At 43.3% G+C, this 24,170-nt stretch overlaps 1 protein-coding gene across 6 annotated transcripts in view; it reads right to left on the minus strand.

Moving 5' to 3' along the window:
- The window catches only part of KMT2E (lysine methyltransferase 2E (inactive)), a 240,329-nt gene that overhangs the window by 17,524 nt on the left and 198,635 nt on the right, over positions 1-24,170 (minus strand). For all 6 annotated transcript variants that reach the window (XM_073573622.1, XM_073573625.1, XM_073573624.1 and 3 more), the window contains one exon: positions 4,536-4,624. In XM_073573622.1, coding sequence (XP_073429723.1) covers positions 4,536-4,624 — 89 coding nt within the window. The remainder of the gene's footprint in view (positions 1-4,535; positions 4,625-24,170) is intronic.

The raw sequence follows: 24,170 nt of genomic DNA on the forward strand, positions 1-24,170 counted from the left end.
TTATGAAGATCCTCTGCCCAAGTAGCTATGGCCTTTGCTGCCCAAGATGAAGCAAAGATTGGACATACCGCCGCTGAAGCCGCTTCAAAGGCAGACTTTGCTAGGGATTCTATAATCCTATCATTAGAATGCTTTAAAGACGCCACACCTGAAAGCGGGAGAACCGTGTTATTAGAAAGTCTGGACACGGGTGGGTCCACAGAGGGAGAAGCAGACCAATTGTCCGTGAGCCCTTTGGCAAACTGGTACAGCACGCCGAGACGCTTTCCTCTTTGAAAGCGTCTGGTCGGATCTTCTCTTTCCCTGGTAAAAATCTTTCCAAACTCGGAATGGAAAGGAAATACCCTGGAGGGTGTTTCCTGTCCGTCTGAACGAAACCTGATCTGAGGATTTCGCAGGGGAGTCAGCAATGTTGAAGGTATGGTGAATCGCTGCAATAAGGTCCTGCACGGCAACCTTCATATTCGCATCCTGGTCCGAATTCAGCTCTAAAATCCCCTCAGATGACCTGTCCGAGAACGCTTCACCTGACTCGGGAGGAGGCCCGGGAAGGAGGCTGCTGAGTAGGGCTATGTGGTGAGATGGGACGAGGAGAGGATTCCGGCTGGAGATCCTGCCTGGGTCTTTTGTGACTAACACTGGCTGGCTCAAATGGAATCTCTTGAGACCTGCTGGACCCTACAGAAGTGTCCAGGGGCAACTTATCAAGAACGGCTACTAGGGACTGAGACACCCTGGTGAGGTCTGCCACTGATTGTGATAGAGACGAAGCCCAGCCAAGCAAGGGGGGTTCACTCTCACATGGGGCTATAGATGGCTCCTGAGCGGTGTCAGGCTGAAATGGATTGCTGCAGTCTAGGCAGAGGGGAGTGGACTGACCTGAGGGAAGTTTGCGATTGCAAGAAGAACATGCAAAGAACTTGACTAGAATGCAGGAGGGAGCCGTAGGGCGGGTACGATCAGATTTAGAGTTAGACATAGTGAGTAACTGAGGTAGTGCCGGGAGGTTGGGGGACAGAAGGCAGAGAAGGGTGTCAGTCTGCAGATGCAGAGCTACTCACGGTCCGGTATCCCCAGAGACGATGCTATCCGACTTGTCTGCAGATGCAGGTCAGAAGAGAGCGATATCCGGCTGACAGAGAATGGCGACCGGCTGACAGGCTGAGAAGATGGCGGCCGCCTGAGAGAAACAGGGAAGACGCGCGCTTCCATGGGAAGGGCAGAGCTAACCACCGGGCTGAAATAGGCACCGCCTGCTGGCCAAGAACAGGCTGGGGTGCAAGAAAGGCGGTGGGAGGACCTAGAACGGGCGGGAGAAAAGCCCGCTTAGTAGAAAGGGGCGGGAGGTGTGGCCGCGATGCTGAAGAAGGCCCGAAATGAAGCCGGGGCCTAAATTAATAGCGGCGGCCACCTGTCAGCACGGGGTCGGCGCGGAGGTGCCGCAGCATGAGCGCTGCCGCGAAAAACCTGACAGGAGTGAAGGGAACGGGCTGTAAGTGAGAGCGGAGGCTGCCTAGAGGCGCAGGATGGCCGCGGGTGTCCACAGCGCTACCGCATCTCTTCTCCAAGGAGAACGCTGCAACCGTGCCGCTTACCCGTCCCGGGCCCGGATTCCTGTCGAATAAAGGCACCTTGTTCCTGAAGAGTGTCTGTGTCACGTCCAACCGACAGGCTCTGGTAGGCGAGTGGGTGGGAGACGGACGACAAGGACCCTTTGAATCGCTGACACGTCTTCGTGTTGGCGTCCGCCTGGAAGGCTGCTGATCCTGCCACGGAGAGCTGCGAGGATACGGGGTGGCAGTACACGCCGTACTCACAGACTCCTTGTGGGAGGACAGATGTGACTATTCACTCTGTATCCCTCCGGAAAAAACCTGAAAAGAAACGACGCACAACGAGGTAGATATGGGTCTAATGAAAGACCCGTGTCCACCTCCTACTGACACTAAGCTAAACGGAGGAATTCCCTGCCGGTCGGTGGGGTGTACACTGTGGAGGAGGAGCTAACCTTTTTTTGTGCATAGTGTCAGCCTCCTAGTGGCAGCAGCATACACCCATGGTCTCTGTGTCCCCCAATAAGGCGAACGAGCAATAATGATTTATTATCATACCGCCGAACAAAAAGTGAAATAGCGTGCGATCAAAAAGACGCATATAAATATCCATGGTACTGCTGAAAACGTCATCTTGTCCCGCAAAAAACGAGCCGCCATACAGCATCAGCAAAAAAATAAAAAAGTTATAGCTCGCAGAATAAAGAAATGCAAAAATAATTTATATAAAATTGTTTTCATTCCATAAAAGCGCCAAAACATAAAAAACTACCTAAATGAGGTATCGCTGTAACCGTACTGACCCGAAGAATAAAACTGCTTTATCAATTTTACCGCACGCAGAACGGTGTAAACGCACCCTTCAAAAGAAATTCATGAAACGCTGGTTTTTGTTCATTCTGCGTCCCAAAAATCAGAATAAAAAGCTATCAAAAGATGTCACGTGCCCGAAAACGATACCAATAAAAACGTCAACTCGTCCAGCAAAAAAGCAGACCTCACATGACTCGGTGGGTAAAATATGGAAAAGTTATAGCTCTCAATATGTGGTGATGTAAAAACTTTTTACAATAAAAAGCGTCTTTTAGCGTGTGACAGCTGCCAAATATAAAAACCGCCATAAAAAGTAAATCGGGCTTTCCAAACGCAACATGGTGTCCGATCTCAATTCCAGCCAAAAAAGTCAAATGGCGATGCTTCCCTTCTGAGCTCTGCCATGCGCCCAAATAGTCGTTTACACCCACATATGGGGTATCAGCGCACTCAGGACAAATTGCACAATAACTTTTAGGGACCTGTTACCTTTGAAAAATAAAAATTGGGGGTGAAGAGATCATTTTTGTGGAAAAAATGATTTTTTAATTGTATCGCTGTACGTTATAAACTTCTGTGAAGCCCTTATGGGTTCAAAGTTCTCACCACATATCTAGATAAGTTCCTTGGGGGGTCTAGTTTCCAAAATGGGGTCACTTGTGGGGGGTTTCCACTGTTTAGGTACATCAGGGGCTCTCCAAACGTGACATGGCGTCCGATCTGAATTCCAGCCAATTTTGCATTGAAAAAGTCAAACGACGCTCCTTCCATTCTGAGCTCTGCCATGCACCGAAACAGTGGTTCCCCCCCACATGTCAGGTATCAGCGTACTCAGGACAAATTGCACAATAACTTTTGCAGTCCAATTTCTCCTGTTACCCTTGGTAAAATAAAAAAAAAATTTAACCTGAAGTATTAGTTTTTGTGAAAAAAAAGTTTTAAATGTTCATTTTTTAATATTCAAAAAAATTCCTGTGACGCACCTGAAGGGTTAATAAACTTCTTGAATGTGGTTTTGAGCACCTTAAGGGGTGCAGTTTTTAGAATGGTGTCACTTTTGGGTATTTTCTATCATATAGACCCCTCAAAGTGGCTTCAAATGTGATGTGGTCCGTAAAAATAAAATGGTGTTGCAAAAATGAGAAATCGCTGGTCAACTTTTAACCCTTATAACTTCCTAACAAAAAAAAAATTTTGTTCCAAAATTGTGCTGATGCAAAGTAAACATGTGGGAAATGCTATTTATTAAGTTTTTTGTGTGCCGTATCTCTGTGATTTAAGGGCATAAAAATTCAAAGTTGGAAAATTGCGAAATTTTAAAAATTTTCGCCAAATTTCCATTTTTTTCACAAATAAACGCAAGTTATTAGAATTAAATTTTACCACTAACATGAAGTACAATATGTCACGAGAAAACAATGTCAGAATCACCGGAATCCATGGAAGCGTTCCAGAGTTATTACCTCATAAAGGGACAGTGGTCAGAATTGTAAAAATTGGCCCGGGAGTTAACGTGCAAACCACCCTTGGTAGTGAAGGGGTTAATGGACACGCTGCGGATTTTACCGCTATGCGATTCCGCAGCGGAAAAATCCGCAGCATTGGCACAGCAACTGCGGAATCCCGTAGGATTGCACGGGAATGCGTTTTGTTAGCGTTTAAGCATTTCCGCAGCAGCAAAAAGGTGGCGGAACCGCTTAAAAAAACGCAACGTGGGCACACAGCCTAAGCGAGCCATCCGGGGAACATAGCCAGACAGACTATTCCGATTTTGCTCCCAACTAGCCAAAGCAGCAGCAGGTGAGCGACATGTCTCTCACTAAAATTTCCCAACCCAACGTGAAGATGCCCAGGTTTCAGCGAGTGGCTATCAGACGAGGCACCAAGGATAAAATGATGAACTGAGGTATTTGTTTGCTGTTTTTATCTAGATCTTACAGTTTTAATGCTATAAGGTCTGCTCGAACCCATGAGCATAATGAGGTATATTCAATTTACACAAAATAAATTTGCAGCAAAATGCATTTCCTGGTGATGTCCACATGATTTAGAAATCTCACCAAATCTGTTCCATTTTTAATTACAGTTGTATACATATTGTTTTGCTCATTTTATCCCAGCTAATTTACAGATCTAACCTGAAAAATAAGGCAACTTAATTTGACTTACCCCCATCTTTATCCTTCCGGTGGTCACTCAATAACAAAGCTCTGTGATAGCTCCTTTCTCGGACTTGCTCCACAGACGTTGAAGAAGTCCTGAGAGATAAAACAAAAACACACTATGAAATGAGAACACCCCTTACCTTGTAAGATTTGGGCTCAACAACAAACTTTAAAATGAAATACCCCTATGTAAATCTCTGCTGCACTATTTGTGCATTTACCATTAAGTCACACTATGCTGTATCATTGAAAAACCTACATTAGCGGCATGTCGATTTATGCTATCCAAAACATGGGCCAGCTAGGTTTGTTTCACTCAAATACTCAGGTATTTCAGAGAGAACTTGTTTGAAGAGATGGTCGGGGACCATAGAGAGAGGAGACAAGTTTAAGAGGAATCGCTGACTTGGAGCGACCCCAGACAGGTCTCTCCTTATGAACACACACAGTTGAGATCTGTAAGCTGGAGTCTGTAAGCCAAACCTCCGACTTTGACGCCTCAACTTCCCCGACTCCCAACTGCACTGCCTCACTACGGAGCATGTACATAAAGCACAGCACAGATTCATCTCAACTAAAAAAAACTCCCTGATGAAGCGGTAGTGAAACGCGCTTTGGAGTAGTGTTTGTGAGTTTTGTGTGCGCGTGGGGGGGGGAGCAGTGGAGTGCCAGACTGGTTGGTATCCGATTTTCCATTCACCTCTACTATTGCACTTTATCTCATTAATCATGGTTGATCAGTTTTAAGTATACATTTTTCATCTCGTGCACTTTATTCATTTTGCATGATTATTTGCTCATGTTATTCACTTTTATATTTCCCATTTATATAATACTAGATGGTGGCCCGATTCTATCTCATCGGGTATTCTAGAGTCTGTTAACCCCTTCATGACCTTAACCCCTTCCCGACATCCGACGTACTATCCCGTCCACGGTACCCGGGCCCGTATGACCGTGGACGGGATAGTACGTCTACCGCGATCAGCGGCGCCCACGTGGTGAGCGCCGCTGATCGCGGCCGGGTGTCAGCTGATTATCACAGCTGACACCCGGCACTATGTGTCAGGGGCGGTCACGGACCGCCCCCGACACCTTAACCCCTTGCACACCGCGATCAAACATGATCGCGGTGTACCGGGAGTTAAAGGGAAGCATCGGGAGGGAGGGGGCTCCCTCCGTGCTTCCCTGAGCCCCCCACGGCAGCGCAATATGCAGCGCTGCTGCGGGGGGCTCCTATCCTCCAGGCCCCCGAATCCAAGAAGGCGACGGGGGCCTTCGGGGACCTGAGGAAGCTGGCTTCCTCAGTGCCTGCAAAGCGCAGGCAAGAGGAAGTCTTCTTCAATGCCTGTGACAGATTGCTGATCTGTCACAGTGATCTGTGATGTGACAGATCTGTGATGTGACAGATCAGCGATCTGTCACAGGACAGTGATGTCCCACCTGGGACTATGTAATAAAGTAAAAAAAAAAAATAAAAAAAAAAATGTAAAAATAAATTAAAAAAAATCGCCAAATAAATCAGAAAAAAAAAAAAAAATATTCCCTCAATAAATCCATTTTTTGGAAATAATAAAAAAAACAATAAAAGTACACATTAGGTATCGCCGCGTCCGTAATGACCCGCCCTATAAAACTGTCCCATTAGTTAACCCTTTTAGCGAACCCCTTAAAAAATAAAAATAAAAAACGAATTCAAAAAATAATGATTTATTATCATACCGCCAAACAAAAAGTGTAATAACGCGCGATCAAAAAGACGCATATAAATATCCATGGTACCGCTGAAAACGTCATCTTGTCCCGCAAAAAACGAGCCACCACACAGCATCATCAGCGAAAAAATAAAAAAAGTTATAGCTCACAGAATAAAGCGATGCAAAAATAATTATTTTTTATATAAAATAGTTTTCATTGCATAAAACCGCCAAAAACATAAAAAAAAGACCTAAATGAGGTATCGCTGTAACCGTACTGACCCGAAGAATAAAACCGCTTTATCAATTTTACCGCACGCGGAACGGTGTAAACGCACCCCCCCAAAAGAAATTCATGAAACGCTGGTTTTTGTTCATTCTGCGTCCCAAAAACAGGAATAAAAAGCGATCAAAAAATGTCACGTGCCCGAAAATGGTACCAATAAAAACGTCAACTCGTCCCGCAAAAAATAAGACCTCACATGACTCGGTGGGTCAAAATACGGAAAAATTATAGCTCTCAATATGTGGTGATGCAAAAACTATTTTACAATAAAAAGCGTCTTTTAGCGTGTGACAGCCGCCAAACATAAAAACCGCCATAAATAGTAAGTCAAACCCCCCGATATCACCCCCTTAGTTAGGGAAAAATAATAAAACTAAAAAAAAAGTATTAATCTCCATTTTCCCGTTGGGGTAAGGCTGTGTGCACACGCTGCGGATTAGGTGCGGATTCATCCGCGCGGATTTTGTAAAATCCGCAGGTCAAAAGACCTGCGGTTTTACCTGCGGTTTTGTCCTGCGGTTTTTCATCTCCTCAATAGAGGAGATGGCAAACCGCAGGAGAATCCGCAAAAAGAATTGACATGTCAATTCTTTCTGCGGATTGAAAACCGCAGATAATCCGCGCGGAAAATTCCGCACCGTCTGCACTGCGGTTTTTGATTCCCATAGGGAATCATGGTACTGTACACCGCAGCAAAAACTGCTGCTGGTCCGCAGCGGCCAAAACTGCTGCGGAACCGCAGCAAAATCCGCAGCGTGTGCACACAGCCTTAGGGTTAGGGCTAGGGTTAGGCCTCAGATTAGGGGTGTGTTGGGGTTAGGGTTGGAGTTATAATTGGGGGGTTTCCACTGTTTGGGCACATCAGGGGCTCTCCAAATGCAACATGGCGTCTGATCTCAATTCCAGCCAATTCTGAGTTGAAAAAGTCAAATGGTGCTCCTTCCCTTCCAAGCTCTGCCATGCGCCCAAACAGTGTTTTACCCCCACATGTAGGGTATCAGCCTACTCAGAACAAATTGCAAAACAATTTTTGGGGTCCAATTTCTCCTGTTACCCTTAGGAAAATAAAAAATTGGGGGCAAAAATATAATTTGAGGAAAAAAATGATTTTTTTATTTTCACGTCCGAGTGTTATAAACTTCTGTGAAACACTTGGGGGTTCAAAGTGCTCACCACACATCTAGATAAGTTCCGTGGGGGGTCTAGTGTCCAAAATGGGGTCACTTGTGGGGAGTTTCAATAGTTTAGGTACATCAGGGGCTCTCCAAACGCACATGACACCTGCAGACCATTCCATCAAAGTCTGCATTCCAAAACGTCACTGCTTCCCTTCCGAGCCCCGACGTGTGTCCATACAGTAGTTTTCTCCCACATATGGGGTGTCAGCGTACTCAGGCCAAATTGGACAACAACTTTTGGGGGTCCAATTTCTCCTGTTACCCTTGGGAAAATGAAAAAATTGGGGACTAATTGATCATGTTTCTGGAAAAAATACGATTTTTTTATTTTCATGCCCTGGCATTATAAACTTCAGTGAAGCCCTTGGGGGTTCAAAGTGCTCACCTCACATCTAGATAAGTTACTTAGTGGGTCTAGTTTTCAAAATGGGGTCATTTGTGGGGGGTTTCCACTGTTTAGGTACATTAGGGGCTCTCCAAAGGCAACATGACACCCGCAGACCATTCCATCAAAGTCTGCATTCCAAAACGTCACTACTTCCCTTCCGAGCCCCGACGTGTGCCCATACAGTAGTTTTCTCCCACATATGGGGTATCAGCATACTCAGGACAAATTGGACAACAACTTTTGGGGTCCAATTTCTCCTGGTACTCTTGGGAAAATAAAAAAATGGTGACTAAAAGATCATGTTTGTGGAAAAAATACGAATTTTTTATTTTCACGCCCGGGCGTTATAAACTTCTGTGAAGCACTGGGGGGTTCAAAGTGCTCACCACACATCTAGATAAGTTCCTTGGGGGGTCTAGTTTCCAAAATGGTGTCATTTGTAGGGGGTTTCCACTGTTTTGGTACATCAGGGGTTTTCCAAACGCGACATGGTGTCCGATCTCAATTCCAGCCCAAAACGTCAAATGGCGCTGCTTCCCTTCCGAGCTCTGCCATGCGCCCAAATAGTGGTTTACCCCCACATGTAGGGTATCAGCGTACTCAGGACAAATTGCACAATAACTTTTAGGGTCCTGTTACCCTTGGAAAAATAAGAATTGAGGGTGAAAAGATCATTTTTGTGGAAAAAATATGATTTTTTAATTGTATGGCTTTATGTTATAAACTTCTGTGAAGCCCATGGGGGTTCAAAGTTCTCACCACATATCTAGATAAGTTCCTTGGGGGGTCTAGTTTCCAAAATGGGGTCACTTGTAGGGGGTTTCCACTGTTTAGGTACATCAGGGACTCTCCAAACGTGACATGGCGTCCAATCTGAATTCCAGCCAATTTTGCATTGAAAAAGTCAAACGGCGCTCCTTCCATTCTGAGCTCTGCCATGCGCCGAAACAGTCGTTCCCCCCCACATATCAGGTATCTGCGTACTCAGGACAAATTGCACAATAACTTTTGCAGTCCAATTTCTCCTGTTACCCTTGGTAAAATAAAAAAAATTGAACCTGAATTATTTTTTTATGAAAAAAAGTTAGATGTTCATTTTTTTTTTAAATATTCAAAAAAATTCCTGTGACGCACCTAAAGGGTTAATAAACTTCTTGAATGTGGTTTTGAGCACCTTAAGGGGTGCAGTTTTTAGAATGGTGTCACTTTTGGGTATTTTCTATCATATAGACCCCTCAAAGTGGCTTCAAATGTGATGTGGTCCTAAAAATAAAATGGTGTTGTAAAAATGAGAAATCGCTGGTCAACTTTTAACCCTTATAACTTCCTAACAAAAAAAAAATTTTGTTCCAAAATTGTGCTGATGTAAAGTAAACATGTGGGAAATGTTACTTATCAAGTTTTTTGTGTGCCGTATCTCTGTGATTTAAGGGCATAAAAATTCAAAGTTGGAAAATTGCGAAATTTTCAAGATTTTTGCCAAATTTCCATTTTTCTCACAAATAAACGCAAGTTATTTGAATGAAATTTTACCACTAACATGAAGTACAATATGTCACGAGAAAACAATGTCAGAATCACCGGGATCAATGGAAGCGTTCCAGAGTTATGACCTCATAAAGGTACAGTGGTCAGAATTGTAAAAATTGGCCCTGTCATGAACGTGCAAACCACCCTTGGGGGTGAAGGGGTTAATGACCAGGCCATTTTTTGCAATTCTGACCAGTGTCCCTTTATGAGGTAATAACTCAGGAACGCTTCAATGGATCTTGGTGGTTCTGAGATTGTTTTTTCGTGACATATTGGGCTTCATGATAGTGGTAAATTTAGGTTGATCATTTTTGCGTTTGTCAAAAAATCAGAAATTTGGCGAAAATTTAGAAAATTTTGCAATTTTCAAATTTTGAATTTTTATTCTGTTAAATCAGAGTTATTTGACACAAAATAGTTACTAAATAACATTTCCCACATGTCTACTTTACATCAGCACAATTTTGGAAACAAAATATTTTTTGGTTAGGAAGTTATAAGGGTTAAAAGTTGACCAGCGATTTCTCATTTTTACAATAAAATTTACAAAACCATTTTTTTTTAGGGACCACCTCACATTTGAGTCACTTTGAGGGGTCTATATGGCAGAAAATACCCAGAAGTGACACCATTCTAAAAACTGCACCCCTCAAGCTACTCAAAACTACATTCAAGAAGATTATTAACCCTTCAGGTGTTTCACAGGAACTAAAGCAATGTGGAAAGAAAAAATGGATATTTTAATTTTTCCAACAAAAATTTTCTTTCAGCATCAATTTTTTCATTTTCACATGGGAAACAGGATAAAATGGATCATAAAATTTGTTGGGCAATTTCTCCTAGTACAACGATACCTCATATGTGGTCATAAACCACTGTTTGGGCGCATGGCACGGCTCAGAAGGGAAGGAGCGCCATTTGACTTTTTGAATGGAAAATATGCTGGAATATTTAGCGGTTGCCATGTCGTGTTTGGAGAGCCCCTGTGTGAATAAACATTGGAGCTCCTCCACAAGTGACCCCATTTTGGAAACTAGACCCCCCAAGGAACTTATCTAGATGCATAGTGATCACTTTGAACACCCAGGTACTTCACAAATTGATCTGTAAAAAAAAAAAAATACTTTCTTTTCATAAAAATTTTCTTTAAGCCTCAGTTTTTTCATTTTCACATGGGCAACAGGATAAAATGGATCCTAAAATGTGTTGAGCAATTTCTCCTGAGTGCACAGATACCTCATATGTGGTCATAAACCACTGTTTGAGCGCACGGCAGGGTCCGGAAGGCAAGGAGCACCATTTGACTTTTTGAATGGAAAATTAGCTCCAATCGTTATCGGACACCATGTCGCATTTGGAGAGCCCCTGTGCACCTAAACATTGGAGCTCCCCCACAAGTGACCCCATTTTGGAAACTAGACCCCCTAAGGAACTTATCTAGATGTGTAGGGAGCACTTTGAACCCCCAAGTGCTTCACAAAAGTTTATAACAGAGCAGTGAAAATAAAAAATAATTTTTTTTCCTCAAAAAAGATTTTTAGCACACTATTTTTAATTTTCACAAGGCTAACAGGAGAAATTGGACCACAAATCTTGTTGTCCATTTTGTCCTGAGTACGCTGGTACCCCATATGTAGGGGGGAACCACTGTTTGGGCACACGGCAGGGCTCAGAAGGGAAGGAGCGCCATTTGACTTTTTGAAATGCAAATTACTTCCAATCGTTAGCGGACACCATGTCGTGTTTGGAGAGCCCCTGTGTGCCTAAACATTGGAGCTCCCCACAAATGACCCCATTTTGGAAACTAGACCCCCTAAGGAACTTATCTAGATGTGTGGTGAGCACCTTGAACCCTCAAGTGCTTCACAAAAGTTTGACGCAGAGCCATGAAAATAAAAAAAAAAAATTTTTCCCTCAAAAAATTATATTTTAGTGCGCAATTTTTTATTTTCACAAGGGTACCAGGATAAATTAGACCCCAAAATTTGTTGTCCAGTTTGTCATGAGTACGCTGGTACCCCATATGTGGGGGGGGAACCACTGTTTGGGCACACGTCGGGGCTCGGAAGGGAAGTAGTGAGTGTGACATTATGAAATGCTGACTTTGATGGAATGGTCTGCGGGCATCATGTTACATTTGCAGAGCCCATGATGTACCTAAACTGTGGAACCCCCCCACAAGTGACCCCATTTTGGAGACTAGACCACCCAAGGAACTTATCTAGATGTGTGGTGAGCACCTTGAACCCCCAAGTGCTTCACAGAAGTTTATAACGCAGAGACGTGAAAATAAAAAATATTTTCTTTTCCTCAAAAAAAATGATTTTTAGCTAGCAATTTTTTTTTCACAGGGGTAGCAGGATAAATTGGACCCCAAAAGTTGTTGTCCAGTTTGTCCTGAGTACGCTGATACCCCATATGTGGGGGATGACCACTGTTTGGGTACACGTCGGGGCTCAGAAGGGAAGTAGTGAGTGTGACATGAAATGCTGACTTTGATGGAATGGTCTGCGGGCATCATGTTACATTTGCAGAACCCCTGATGTACCTAAACTGTGGAACCCCTCCACAAGTGACCCCATTTTGGAAACTAGACCCCCCATGGAACTTATCTAGATGTGTGGTGAGCACCTTGAACCCCCAAGTGCTTCACAGAAGTTTATAACGCAGAGACGTGAAAATAAAAAAAAAATTTTTTTCCAAAAAAAAATTTTTTTAGCCCCCAATTTTTTATTTTCCCAAGGGTACCAGGACAAATTAGACCCCCAAAGTTGTTGTGCAATTTTTCCTGAGTACGCTGATACCCCATATGTGGGGGTAAACCACTGTTTGGGCACACGTCGGGGCTTGGAAGGGAGTAAGCACCGTTTAACTTTTTGAACGCAAAATTGGCTGGAATCAATGGTTGCACCATGTCGCGTTTGGAGACCCCCTGATGTGCCTAAACAGTGGAAGCACCTCAATTCTAACTTCAGCCCTAACCCCAACACACTCCTAACCATAACCCTAATCCCAACCCTAACCATAACCCTAATCCCAACCCTAACCCTAATTCCAACCCTAACCCTCATTCCAACCCTAACCCTCTTTCCAACCCTAACCCTCTTTCCAACCCTAACCCTCTTTCCAACCCTAACCCTCTTTCCAACCCTAACCCTCTTTCCAACCCTAACCCTCTTTCCAACCCTAACCCTCTTTCCAACCCTAACCCTCTTTCCAACCCTAACCCTCTTTCCAACCCTAACCCTCTTTCCAACCCTAACCCTCTTTCCAACCCTAACCCTCTTTCCAACCCTAACCCTCTTTCCAACCCTAACCCTCTTTCCAACCCTAACCCTTTTTTCAACCCTAACCTTCTTTTCAACCCTAACCCTAATGGAAAAATAAAAATATTTTCTTTATTTTATTAGTTCTGCCTACCTATGGGGGTGATAATCGGGGGGTTTATTTACTTTTTCTTTCATTTTGATCACTGTGAGAGTGATCAAAATGAAAGAATGGAATCTGCAGCCGGCAGATTCGGGCGGGCGCACTGCGCATGCGCCCGCCATTTTCTAAGATGGCGGCACCCATCATCCGGACCCGAGGGACACCGGGAGGGACGGGGGGACTCAGGAGGTACCGGGAGGGGTGAGGGGGGGATCGGAGGCCGGCGGGGAGCAGAGGGAATGGGAGGGGGGCAGATCATGACAGCGGCGGCAGATCGTCGCTGTCATTCAGTTGCGGGGGGACGATCGCAATCGGTGTCTCCAGCCATGTCCGATGCTACAGCAGCGTCGGACATGGCTGGATTGTAATATTTCATCAATTTTCATTGATGAAATATTACTATCGCTCTGATTGGCTGTTTCACTTTTAACAGCCAATCAGAGCGATCGTAGCCACGTGGGGGCGAAGCCAAAGCCCCCTGTATCTGCGGGTCGGGTGACCTTTCAGTGTCCTAGGTCGCCCGACCCGCAGGGGGGCTTTAAAGTCATGACGCCACATAGGCGTCACTGGTCAGATTTGAACCAGGTTTCATGACGCCTATGTGGCGTCAATGGTCGTGAAGGGGTTAAAATAAAAATTGGTGATATACTCACCTTCCGATTGCCCCGACTCTTTCTCTCCTCTCCACGCTCCCGTCATTTTCCGGTTCCAGAAATGCTTTGCGCGAAACACCGCTGATGACGTCGCGCTCTCGCGAGAGTGACGTCATCTTCAGCCCTTCTCGCTAAGCATTACTGGAACCGGAAGATGCCGGGCGCGTGGGGAGAGGAGGGAAAGAGTCCGGGGGCCGTCGGAAGGTGAGTATATAACTATTTTTTATTTTAACAGACTCAAATACCCGATGTGATGGAATCGGGCCACCATCTAGTGTATTATACTCCTGTTACACCCGGAGCTGCTGTCACTGTTCTGCTGTTACCTAATGTATTACTCTCCTGTTGCAGCCAGAGCTGCAGTCACTGTTCAGATCTTACCTAATGTATTGTACTTCAGTTACACCCAGAGCTGCAGTCACTTTTCTGCTCTTACCTAATGTATTGTACACAAGTTACACCCAGAGCTGCAGTCACTGTTCTGCTGTTACCCAATGTATTGTACTCCAGTTACACCCAGAGCTGCAGTCACTTTTCTGCGCTTACCTAATGTATTGTACTCCAGTTACTCCCAGATCTACAGTCACTGTTCTGCGCTTACCTAATGTATTGTACTCCAGTTACTCCCAGATCTACAGTCACTGTTCTGCTGTTACCTAATGTATTGTACTCCAGTTACTCCCAGATCTGCAGTTACTTTTCTGCTCTTACCTAATGTATTGTACTCCAGTTACTCCCAGATCTGCAGTCACTGTTCTGCTGTTACCTAATGTATTGTACTCCAGTTACTCCCAGACCTACAGTCACTGTTCTGTTACCTAATGTATTGTACTCCAGTTACTCCCAGATCTGCAGTCACAGTTCTGCTGTTACCTAATGTACTCCTGTTACACCCAGAGCTGCAGTCACTGTTCTGCTCTTACCTAATGTATTGTATATGTACAGGACTGTGCCTGTGTAATGAGCGACGCAGCAGTGATGCCTTTAACGGTTGTAATGTGCCTGTACAATAAGTGATGCGGCCGTGTTGCCGCGACAACTAAGCGACTGTCGCTGATTGGTCACGGCCCAACTGCCACGACCAATCAGTGACGCAGGATTTCGGTTACAGACAAACATAAGACAATAATAGATCGATATAGATATATATATATATAGATATATATATATATATATATATATATATATATCTATATCTCTATCTATAGATTCAGAATATCATGCTTATGTTATACTAGCTGAAGAGCCCGGCGCCGCCCGGGCGTAGTAATTAACTGGTTAGTTATAACAAATTATAATTATCCTCCATCCCACAGTCCCGTGCTCATATACCCATCACACATCCTCCATCCCATAGGCCCGTGCCCTTATACCCATCATACATATCCTCCATCCCATAGTCGAGTGCCCATATACCCATCACACATAGTCCATCCCATAGTCCCATGCCCATATACCGGTCATACATATCGTCCATCCCATAGTCCCATGCCCATATACCCATCACACATCCTCCATCCCATAGTCCTATGCCCATATACCCATCATACATATTCGCCATCCCATAGTCGAGTGCCCATATACCCATCATACATATCCTCCATCTCATAGTCCCATGCCCATATACCCATCATACATATCCTCAATCCCATAGTCCCGTGCCCATATACCCATCATGCATATCCTCCATCGCATAGTCCAGTGCCCATATACCCATCACACATCCTCCATCCCATAGTCCCGTACCCATATACCGATCATACATATCGTCCATCCCATAGTCCCGTGCCCATATACCCGTCATACATATCCTCCATCCCATAGTCCCGTGCCCATATACCCATCACACATCCTCCATACCATAGTCCCGTGCCCATATACCCGTCATACATATCCACCATCCCATAGTCCAGTGCCCATATAGCCATCACACATCCTCGATTCCATAGTCAACCATTATGACATCATAATGAGCGGCGGGGCTTGCAACCTATGACATCAGCGTCGCCATGGCAACCATTGTGACATCATAATGCGGGGCTGGGCTTGATACGCAGAGTTTCCCCAGTATGTAGATAGGGGCATTATGACATCATAATGAGGGGCAGGGCTTGACGCGCACACACTTTTTCCCCAGTATGTAGATAGGGGCAAAATTGTTTGGTGAATTGGAACGCGCGGGGTTAAAATTTCGCCTCACAACATAGCTTACGACGCTCTCGGGGTCCAGACGTGTGACTGTGCCAAATTTTGTGGCTGTAGCTGCGACGGTGCCGATGCCTATCCCGGACATACACACACACATACATACACACACACTTTGAGCTTTATATATTAGATTGACAGTATGATTTGCCACATTGTGTTTAACTGAATCATTGTCACTTGTGCACTTTTTATTTACTCCTTGTGTGCATTACTATACACCATTATAGATGATATATTTTTTATATATGCTATATACTTTTTATATATGAAATTGAATTTTTGCTGATTTGTCTGCCATTCCATGCCCCTAACACATGTATGTTATTTGTTTTTATGTATTTTTAATTTAGTAAACATTTTTTAACTAAATATTTCTTGTGTACATCATTTTTTTACGAATATTTAGAATGGAGAGTCCTCTGAGGACTCTCACTTATAAATATTCTATTTACTGGCTAACAAGGTACAAAGATATACTTTTTTTTTACTGTATTTTTTGTGTAATCATGCTTTAGATATTAATAAAGAGATATATATATATATATATATTTATTTTTTTTTTTTAATATAGTAGGACTTTGAATATCTCTTCTTGGAATATATCACTTTTTGAATATATCACTTATTGATATATTCTTAGTTTGGCATTATCAATACATTTATGGTATTTCTATTCCATGTAGGTGCTTTGCTTTTATTCCCATCTCAACTAAAAGCCTAGATAGGAATAGAACAGAATTTGCAGGGCATTTCATAACTTTCCCAGATCTGAAAAAAATTTACAGCACATACTGCATTGAACTACTGTATCCAATTTCTTATATATTTTAGGAGTCGGTCCATTTTATACCGACTCCACCAAAATGGACACCAACACAGACGCCACAGCCCTGGAAAACATACCTGGCTGAAATCGTGAAACCAGACACAGATTAATACTGCCCGTGGTTTGGGCAGCATGAATAGCCTATCGGGTTTTCGTTAGACTTCTGAAAACTCGCTATGCTAAGCCTTAATCTAGAAGTCAGAAGAGATTGTTTAGCTTCTGTAGGCTCAGATGTGTACGAGTATATATACATATACTTTACAGGATAAAATACCAGTTTTCACTTTTGCAAAGCAAAGTGTTACTCAGCCTATTTAACCCCTTTCTGACATCAGGTGTAATAGTACGCAGACGTCGGACTCCCTCTCTTTGATATGGGCTTCGGCGGTGCGCCCACATCTCTCACGGGACATGTCAGTCAGCTGTTTTAAACGGCTGATATGTGCCCGGAATAGCCGCATGTGGATCGCGATTCCACCCGCGGCTATTAACAGTGGCATTTAACTCACACTTCTGGCCATCGGGCCGGAAATCCTCGCACTGGTGAGCCCCGTCACGTGATCATGGGTCACCGATTCGTTGGCATGACAACCAAAGATCTCCTGGAGACCTCTATATTTGTCACTGCTGGCATGCTGTGAGCACCACCTAATGGTCGCCACTCAAAGCAAGTAATTCTACTACATAGAGGCGATGTGATCATTGCCTGTATGTAACAGAGCCAATCTGGTTATGGCAGATTCTAGTCTCCCATGGAAAAAAAAAAAGCTTTTAAAAATATAAAAAAAAAAAAAAATATAAAAAGTTACAATCACCCCCTTTTCGCCACATTCAAAATAAAATCAAAAAACATTTGGTATTGCCGCGTTCAGAATCACCTGGTCAATAAAGGATTAACCTGATCGCTAAACGGCGTAGCGAGAAAAAAAAAAGCCAAAACGCCAGAATTAAGTTTATTGTCGCTGTGACATTGCATTAAAATGCAATGTCGCGCGATCAAAAGATCATATCTGCACCAAAATGGTATCATTAAAAACATCAGCTTGGCGCGCAAAAAAATTAAAACCCTAACCCAACCTGAGACTACGAAAAAGTGAGACACTAAAGAGTATTGGAAAATGGCGCAATTTTTTTTTTTTTTTTTTTTTTAAACAAAGTTTGGAATTTTTTTTTTCACCTGAAAAGAACCTACACGTTTAGTGTCTATGAACCTGTAATGACCTGGAGAATCATAATGGCAGGTCAGTTTTAGCATTTAGTGAACCTAGTAAAATAAGCCAAACAAAAAACAAGTGTGGGATTGCACTTTTATTTTCAATTTCACCGCACTTGGAATTTTTTTCTAGTACACGACATAGTAATACCAATGTTGTCGTTCAAAAGTACAACTCGTTCCGCAAAAAACAAGCCCTCCCACGGCCATATTGACGGAAAAATAATGTTATAGCTCTGAGAAGAAGGGGAGCGAAAACCGAAAATACCTCCGGTCATGAAGGGATTAACCTTGATACTCTCAGGAATCTCTGGGCTATCGCTTTTCCACCACTAGAAAGGGAAATAATTTTATTTTCCAGTCATCATATGGACTTTCACAGGAAATGCTTTAGTTTGAAGTTACATCATTTTAAAATGAGAAAAGGTATATAAAAAAAAAAAAAAAAAAAAAATCCAAGAAAGGTGAATTGGTGAAAAACACTCACCTGCTGCTAAATGGGTTGTGTCCACTTCTTGGGTAACCCCTTCTCATTCTGAAAGTTTTCCCCCATGAAATTAAAACATCTATACTCACCTCCTCTGCCATTCCAGCTGTGTCGGCACTCGCGTTCCCGGGATTCACGTGAGGTTGTAAGTCAGGTGAGCCCTGTGCCCAATCAGTACTGGCGTCACTGTACCCACCTTCAAAAATGTAAGAACTCACGAGGAAGTGAGCAGACAGCCGCAGCTATCATTTTCTCTTGATTATAAATAAATCTGAAGGAGTCCGTACTGCCAGCAATGAATGGGCGCAGGACTCACGTATAAACCTCACATGAACCCCGGCAAAGCGAGTGCCGATACAGTACCAGCATGCAGGGCTGTGGAGTCGGAGCTCATTTTGGTGGAGTCGGAGTTGGTATAAAATGGACCGACTCCTAAAATATATAATAAACTGGGTACAGTAGTTCAATGCAGAATATTTTTTCATAGGAATTTTGGAAAGTAATGAAATGTCCTATAAATGACTGTTCTATTCCTGATCTAAGGCTACAATCACACACAGCGTTTTTCCTGCGTTTTTTTGAGGATACGTTTTTCAGTTGCAAAAGCAGATCAGCTTTTTAAAAAACCGCATCACCTGAAAGGTTTTTGAGCTCATAGATAATGTTTTCAATAGCAAAAGCAGATAAGAAATCTGCTTTATCTATATATCCATTTATCCATATCTGTCTATCCATATCGTATCTGTACCAAAAAGAATGAAAGCCGGATAGCACACAGTCTAACACTCCTTTTTTTTTTTACCACCAGTCAGGTACACCTCATAGCTGCCCAAAAGGACACCCAGGACAGGCATCGCTCGTCTTCAGTAACATCAACTGATAGTTGGAATAAATAGACTGCATTCATCACCACATCTTCTTAAGGTGCAGGCTTTATTTTCAAGTGTAGGGGATTGAAGTATGAGGTTCTGCAGGAGCTGAGGTGTGCAGTATGAGATTCTGCCCCCCCCCCCCCCAGGTTTGATCCTGGCTACGCCCATAGTGTGAATGTAGCCTGGGGATCTAGGCTTTATCTTAGCCGAGATAAGTCATAGTGTGTGTGTATGTGTTGTAGATTCACTCTGAAGGCATCAAAACTATGAATTAACACAAGTGGAATTATATAACAAAAAATTGTGAAACAACTGAAAATACTGTATGTCTTATATTCTAGGTTCTTCAAAGTAGCCACCTTTTGCTTTGATTTCTGCTTTGCACACTCTTGGCATTCTCTTGATGAGCTAAAGAGGTAGTCACCGGAAATGGTTTTCACTTCACAGGTTGCCCTGTCAGGTTTAATAAGTGGGATTTCTTGCCTTATAAATGAGGTTGGGACCATCAGTTGTGTTGTGCAGAAGTCTGGTGGATACACAGGTGATAGTCCTACTGAATAGACTGTTAGAATTTGTATTATGGCAAGAAAAAAGCAGCTGAGTAAAGAAAAACGAGTGGCCATCATTACTTTAAGAAATGAAGGTTAGTCAGTCCGAAAAATTGGGAAAAACTTTGAAAGTGTCCACAAGTGCATTGGCAAAAACCATCAAGCGCTACAAAGAAACTTGCTCACATGAGGACCGCCCCAGGAAAGGAAGACCAAAAGTCACCTCTGCTGCGCAGGATAAGTTCATCCTAGTCACCAGCCTCAGAAATCGCAGGTTAAGAGCAGCTCAGAATAGAGACCAGGTCAATGCCACACAGAGTTCTAGCAGCAGACACATCTCTACAACAACTGTTAAGAGGAGACTTTGTGCAGCAGGCCTTCATGGTAAAATAGCTGCTAGGAAACCACTGCTAAGGACAGGCAACAAGCAGAAGAGACTTGTTTGGGCTAGAGAACACAAGGAATGGACATTAGACCAGTAGAAATCTGTGCTTTGGTCTGATGAGTCCAAATTTGATATCTTTGGTTCCAACCACCATGTCTTTGTGCGACGCAGAAAAGGTGAATGGATGGACTCCACATGCCTGGTTCCCACCGTGAAGCATGGAGGAGGAGGTGTGATGGTGTGTGGGTGCTTTGCTGGTGACACTGTTGGGGATTTATTCAAAATTGAAGGCATACTGAACCAGCATGGCTACCACAGCATCTTGCAGCGGCATGCTATTCCATCCGGTTTGTGTTTAGTTGGACCATCATTTATTTTTCAACAGGACAATGGCCTCAAACACACCTCCAGGCTGTGTAAGGGCTATTTGACCAAGAAGGAGAGTGATGGGGTGCTATGCCAGATGACCTGGCCTCCACAGTCACCAGACCTGAACCCAATCGAGATGGTTTGGGGTGAGCTGGACCACAGAGTGAAGGCAAAAGGGCCAACAAGTGCTAAACATCTCTGGGAACTCCTTCAAGACTGTTGGAAGACCATTTCTGGTGACTACCACTTGAAGCTCATCAAGAGAATGCCAAGAGTGTGCAAAGTAGTAATCAAAGCAAAAGGTGGCTACTTTGAAGTATCTAGAATATAAGACATATTTTCAGTTGTTTCACACTTTAATTATATAATTCCACATGTGTTAATTCATTGTTTTAATGCCTTCAGAATGAATCTACAATTTTCATAGTCATGGAAATAAAGAAAACTCTTTGAAAGAGAAAGTGTGTCCAAACTTTGGTCTGTACCGTATACATGTACATGTATAGAGTGTATTACATATTTATAATTTATTACAGTTTGTGTTCTAAAGTTGTATTCCAATAAATAGATATTATGTTCTATCTAAATATCTTGATTATTGGATCATAGAAATGATTAAATGTCTGATGTTCACATTGTACTACAATAAATTTTTCACTTAAATATAAGCAATATATGTGGGAGTCGGAGTCGGTGTAAGGGAAATTGAGGAGTCGAAGTCGCAGGTTTGGCTTACAGACTCCACAGCCCTGCCAGCATGGGAGGAGAGTATTGGTGTTCTTATTTTAAGAGGGGGCAAACATTCAGAGAAAACTGGTTGTATTAGTGGACAACCCCTTTAAGGGCAAATGCCAACTGTACAAAACATAACTTTACACTTGAATCCTCTTCCATACAGTCATACCAGACATGTGCCATACATGTACAGTTCTGGCAAAAATTAAGAGACCACTGCACAGTTTTATAAAGATCAGCTTCTCTACAAGACGGACAGCCATTCCATTACAGTGTCAGTTGAATTCCAACCAGAGGACACCTAATTCTACTTATTGTGCTTCTGATTAGGTGATCACCTGAACCAAGTCTTATTTAACGTAGGAAAGTATAAAAAACCCTGCTGTGGTGCTCACAATCCTCTTGCAATAGGACAAGCTGGATTCCAAAACAAGTGCTGGTAATATCCCAAAAGTAATAGGAATGAACAAAATAACCATGCCAAAGGAGTTGAAAAGAAAAGTCCTGAGAGGAAAAGAAGGGCTCAATTCTGGCTTTACTAGCAGAGGGATACAGTGAGCGTCATGTTGCCTTGATCCTTAAAATTTCTAAGACGGCAGTCAATTACAACAAGGTCAAGCAGCACACATTGGAGACAACAAAGCTACAGACCGGTAGAGGGCGAAAACGACTCGCCACTGATCGGGATGACCGTCATTTTATTCGAATGTCACTCAACAACCGCAGGAAGACATCAAGTGATCTACATAAGGAATTGCAAATGGCAGCTGGGGTGAAGAGCACGGCAAGAACAGTTTGTAACCCGGCTCCTAGAGGCAGTGCTCAAGTAATGTAAAGCTAGAAAAAAAAGCCTTTCATCAATGAGTAGCAAAGCAGAGCCAGGCTGAAGTTTGCCAAAGATCATAAGTATTGAACCAGAGGACTGGAGTAAGGTAATCTTCTCTGATGAGTCTAATTTTCACGCTTTCCCAACACCCGGTCATCTAATGGAGACCTGGTAAGGCATACAAGCCAGTGTCTTGCACCCACTCTGCAATTTGGTAGAGGATCGGTGATGATCTCAGGATGCTTCAGCAAGGCTGGAATCAGGCATGTTAATCTTTGTGAAGGATGTATGAATCAAACCGCATACAAGGTTATCCTGGAAAAACAGTTGATTCCTTCTGCTCAGGCGATGTTCCCCAACTCTGAGGGTTGGTTTTTTCCATCAGGACAATGTGCCATGCCACACAGCTAGGTCAATTAAGGTGTGGATGAAAGACCACCATATCAAATCCCTGTAATGGTCAGCCCAATCTCCAGACCTGAACCCCATTGAAAACCTCTGGAATGTAATCAAGAGGAAGATGATAGTCACAAGCCATCAAACAAAACTGCTTAAATTTTTGTACCAGGAGTGGCATAAAGTCACCCAAAACAGTATGAAAGACTGGTGGAAAGCATGAAAAGAAGCATGAAAGCTGTGATTAAAAATCATGGTTATTCCACAAAATAATGATTTCTGAACTCTTCCTGAGTTAAAACATTAGTATTGCTGTTCCTAAATGATTATGAAGTTGTTTAACATTATTTGAGGTCTGCAATCACTGCATTTTTTTTGTTATTTTGACCATTTGTCATTTTCTGAAAATAAATACAAAATTTAGTGCTTGGAAATTTGAAGACATGTTGTCAGTAGTTTATAGAATAAAAGAGAAATTTACATTTTACTCAAACATACCTATAATGAGAAAAATCAGACGAAATGAAAATTTTTTGCAGTGGTCTCTTAATTTTTACTAGAGCTGTATGTCACGTCCTGAATGTTTTAATGGCTTTTGTGTTACTAAAATAAACAAATTAAGTAATTTGATTGTTGTCTGGAACACTAAGGCTATGTGAGCACGTTGCTGATTTGCTTGAGGAAATCTCTGCACGGATTCTGCATCTCTTGGCAGAAAACGCAGTGAAAAATCCATGCGTTTTTTGTGCAGATTTACATGCGGACTTGTTAGCTTTATAAATTATATTTTACTTTAAAAAAAAAAAAAAAAAAAAAGTGTCATTTTCAAGTCCAACCTATATTGTTGATGTGCATCAACCAAGATAGGCTCTATTCTAGATTCTCCGCCCACACACTTACTCCTTCTGACATTACGTCCTTTAACAAATCTGTTTTTGGCACCAAATCAGCAGCAAACCTTTAAACATCTGTGTTTTTGCTGCAGATTTGATTGACTCAATGGAAGTCAATGGGTGAGAAACGCTACAGATCCGCAAAAAGAATTGACAAGGGGGGCGTGGCCATGTAGCAGCAGAGAGAGGACGCACTTAGAAAGAGCTCCCGGCATCCTGAAGATACCCGACCAGCGGACCCTTCCCACCGCAACATATTTGCCGGTCTCTGGGGCACTCCTGGACCAACGCGGAAGAACGCTGCAGGACTCCCGTGTGCTGGCAGCTGTGAAGACTGGGGCGGTCGGCGGGGCCTGTACAAGGCGGCTGCCATCTTTGGGAGCGCGTGCTCTGCCTGTGAGAGACACGGCACTGGTCCCCATCGCTGCAATGCTGACGGACGGTAAGCACATACCCTGAAGATCTGTGGGGGACAAGCGGTGTGTGCTCTGAAAGATTCGGCCCCGCGTTCCTCCTCTTTGTTAAGTCACCTGGCCTGCCAGCGCTATTACTTTAAGGGCTTTGGATCCCTCCCTGGCTGCTGTCCGTGGGGCGCTGCGGGTCTCCCACCGGGTCATAAGGGCCCTTGTTTGCTGCTCGGAGCCGGACATTGCCTCCCTGCGTGACCCTTCAGATCTGTGCTGCTTTTGGAGCTCTGCTGTCACTATATGATAGCCCTGC

The sequence above is a fragment of the Dendrobates tinctorius genome, unplaced genomic scaffold (assembly GCF_039654945.1).
Source record: "Dendrobates tinctorius isolate UK_male_01 unplaced genomic scaffold, ASM3965494v1 ptg000035l, whole genome shotgun sequence".
Classification (NCBI taxonomy): domain Eukaryota; kingdom Metazoa; phylum Chordata; class Amphibia; order Anura; family Dendrobatidae; genus Dendrobates; species Dendrobates tinctorius.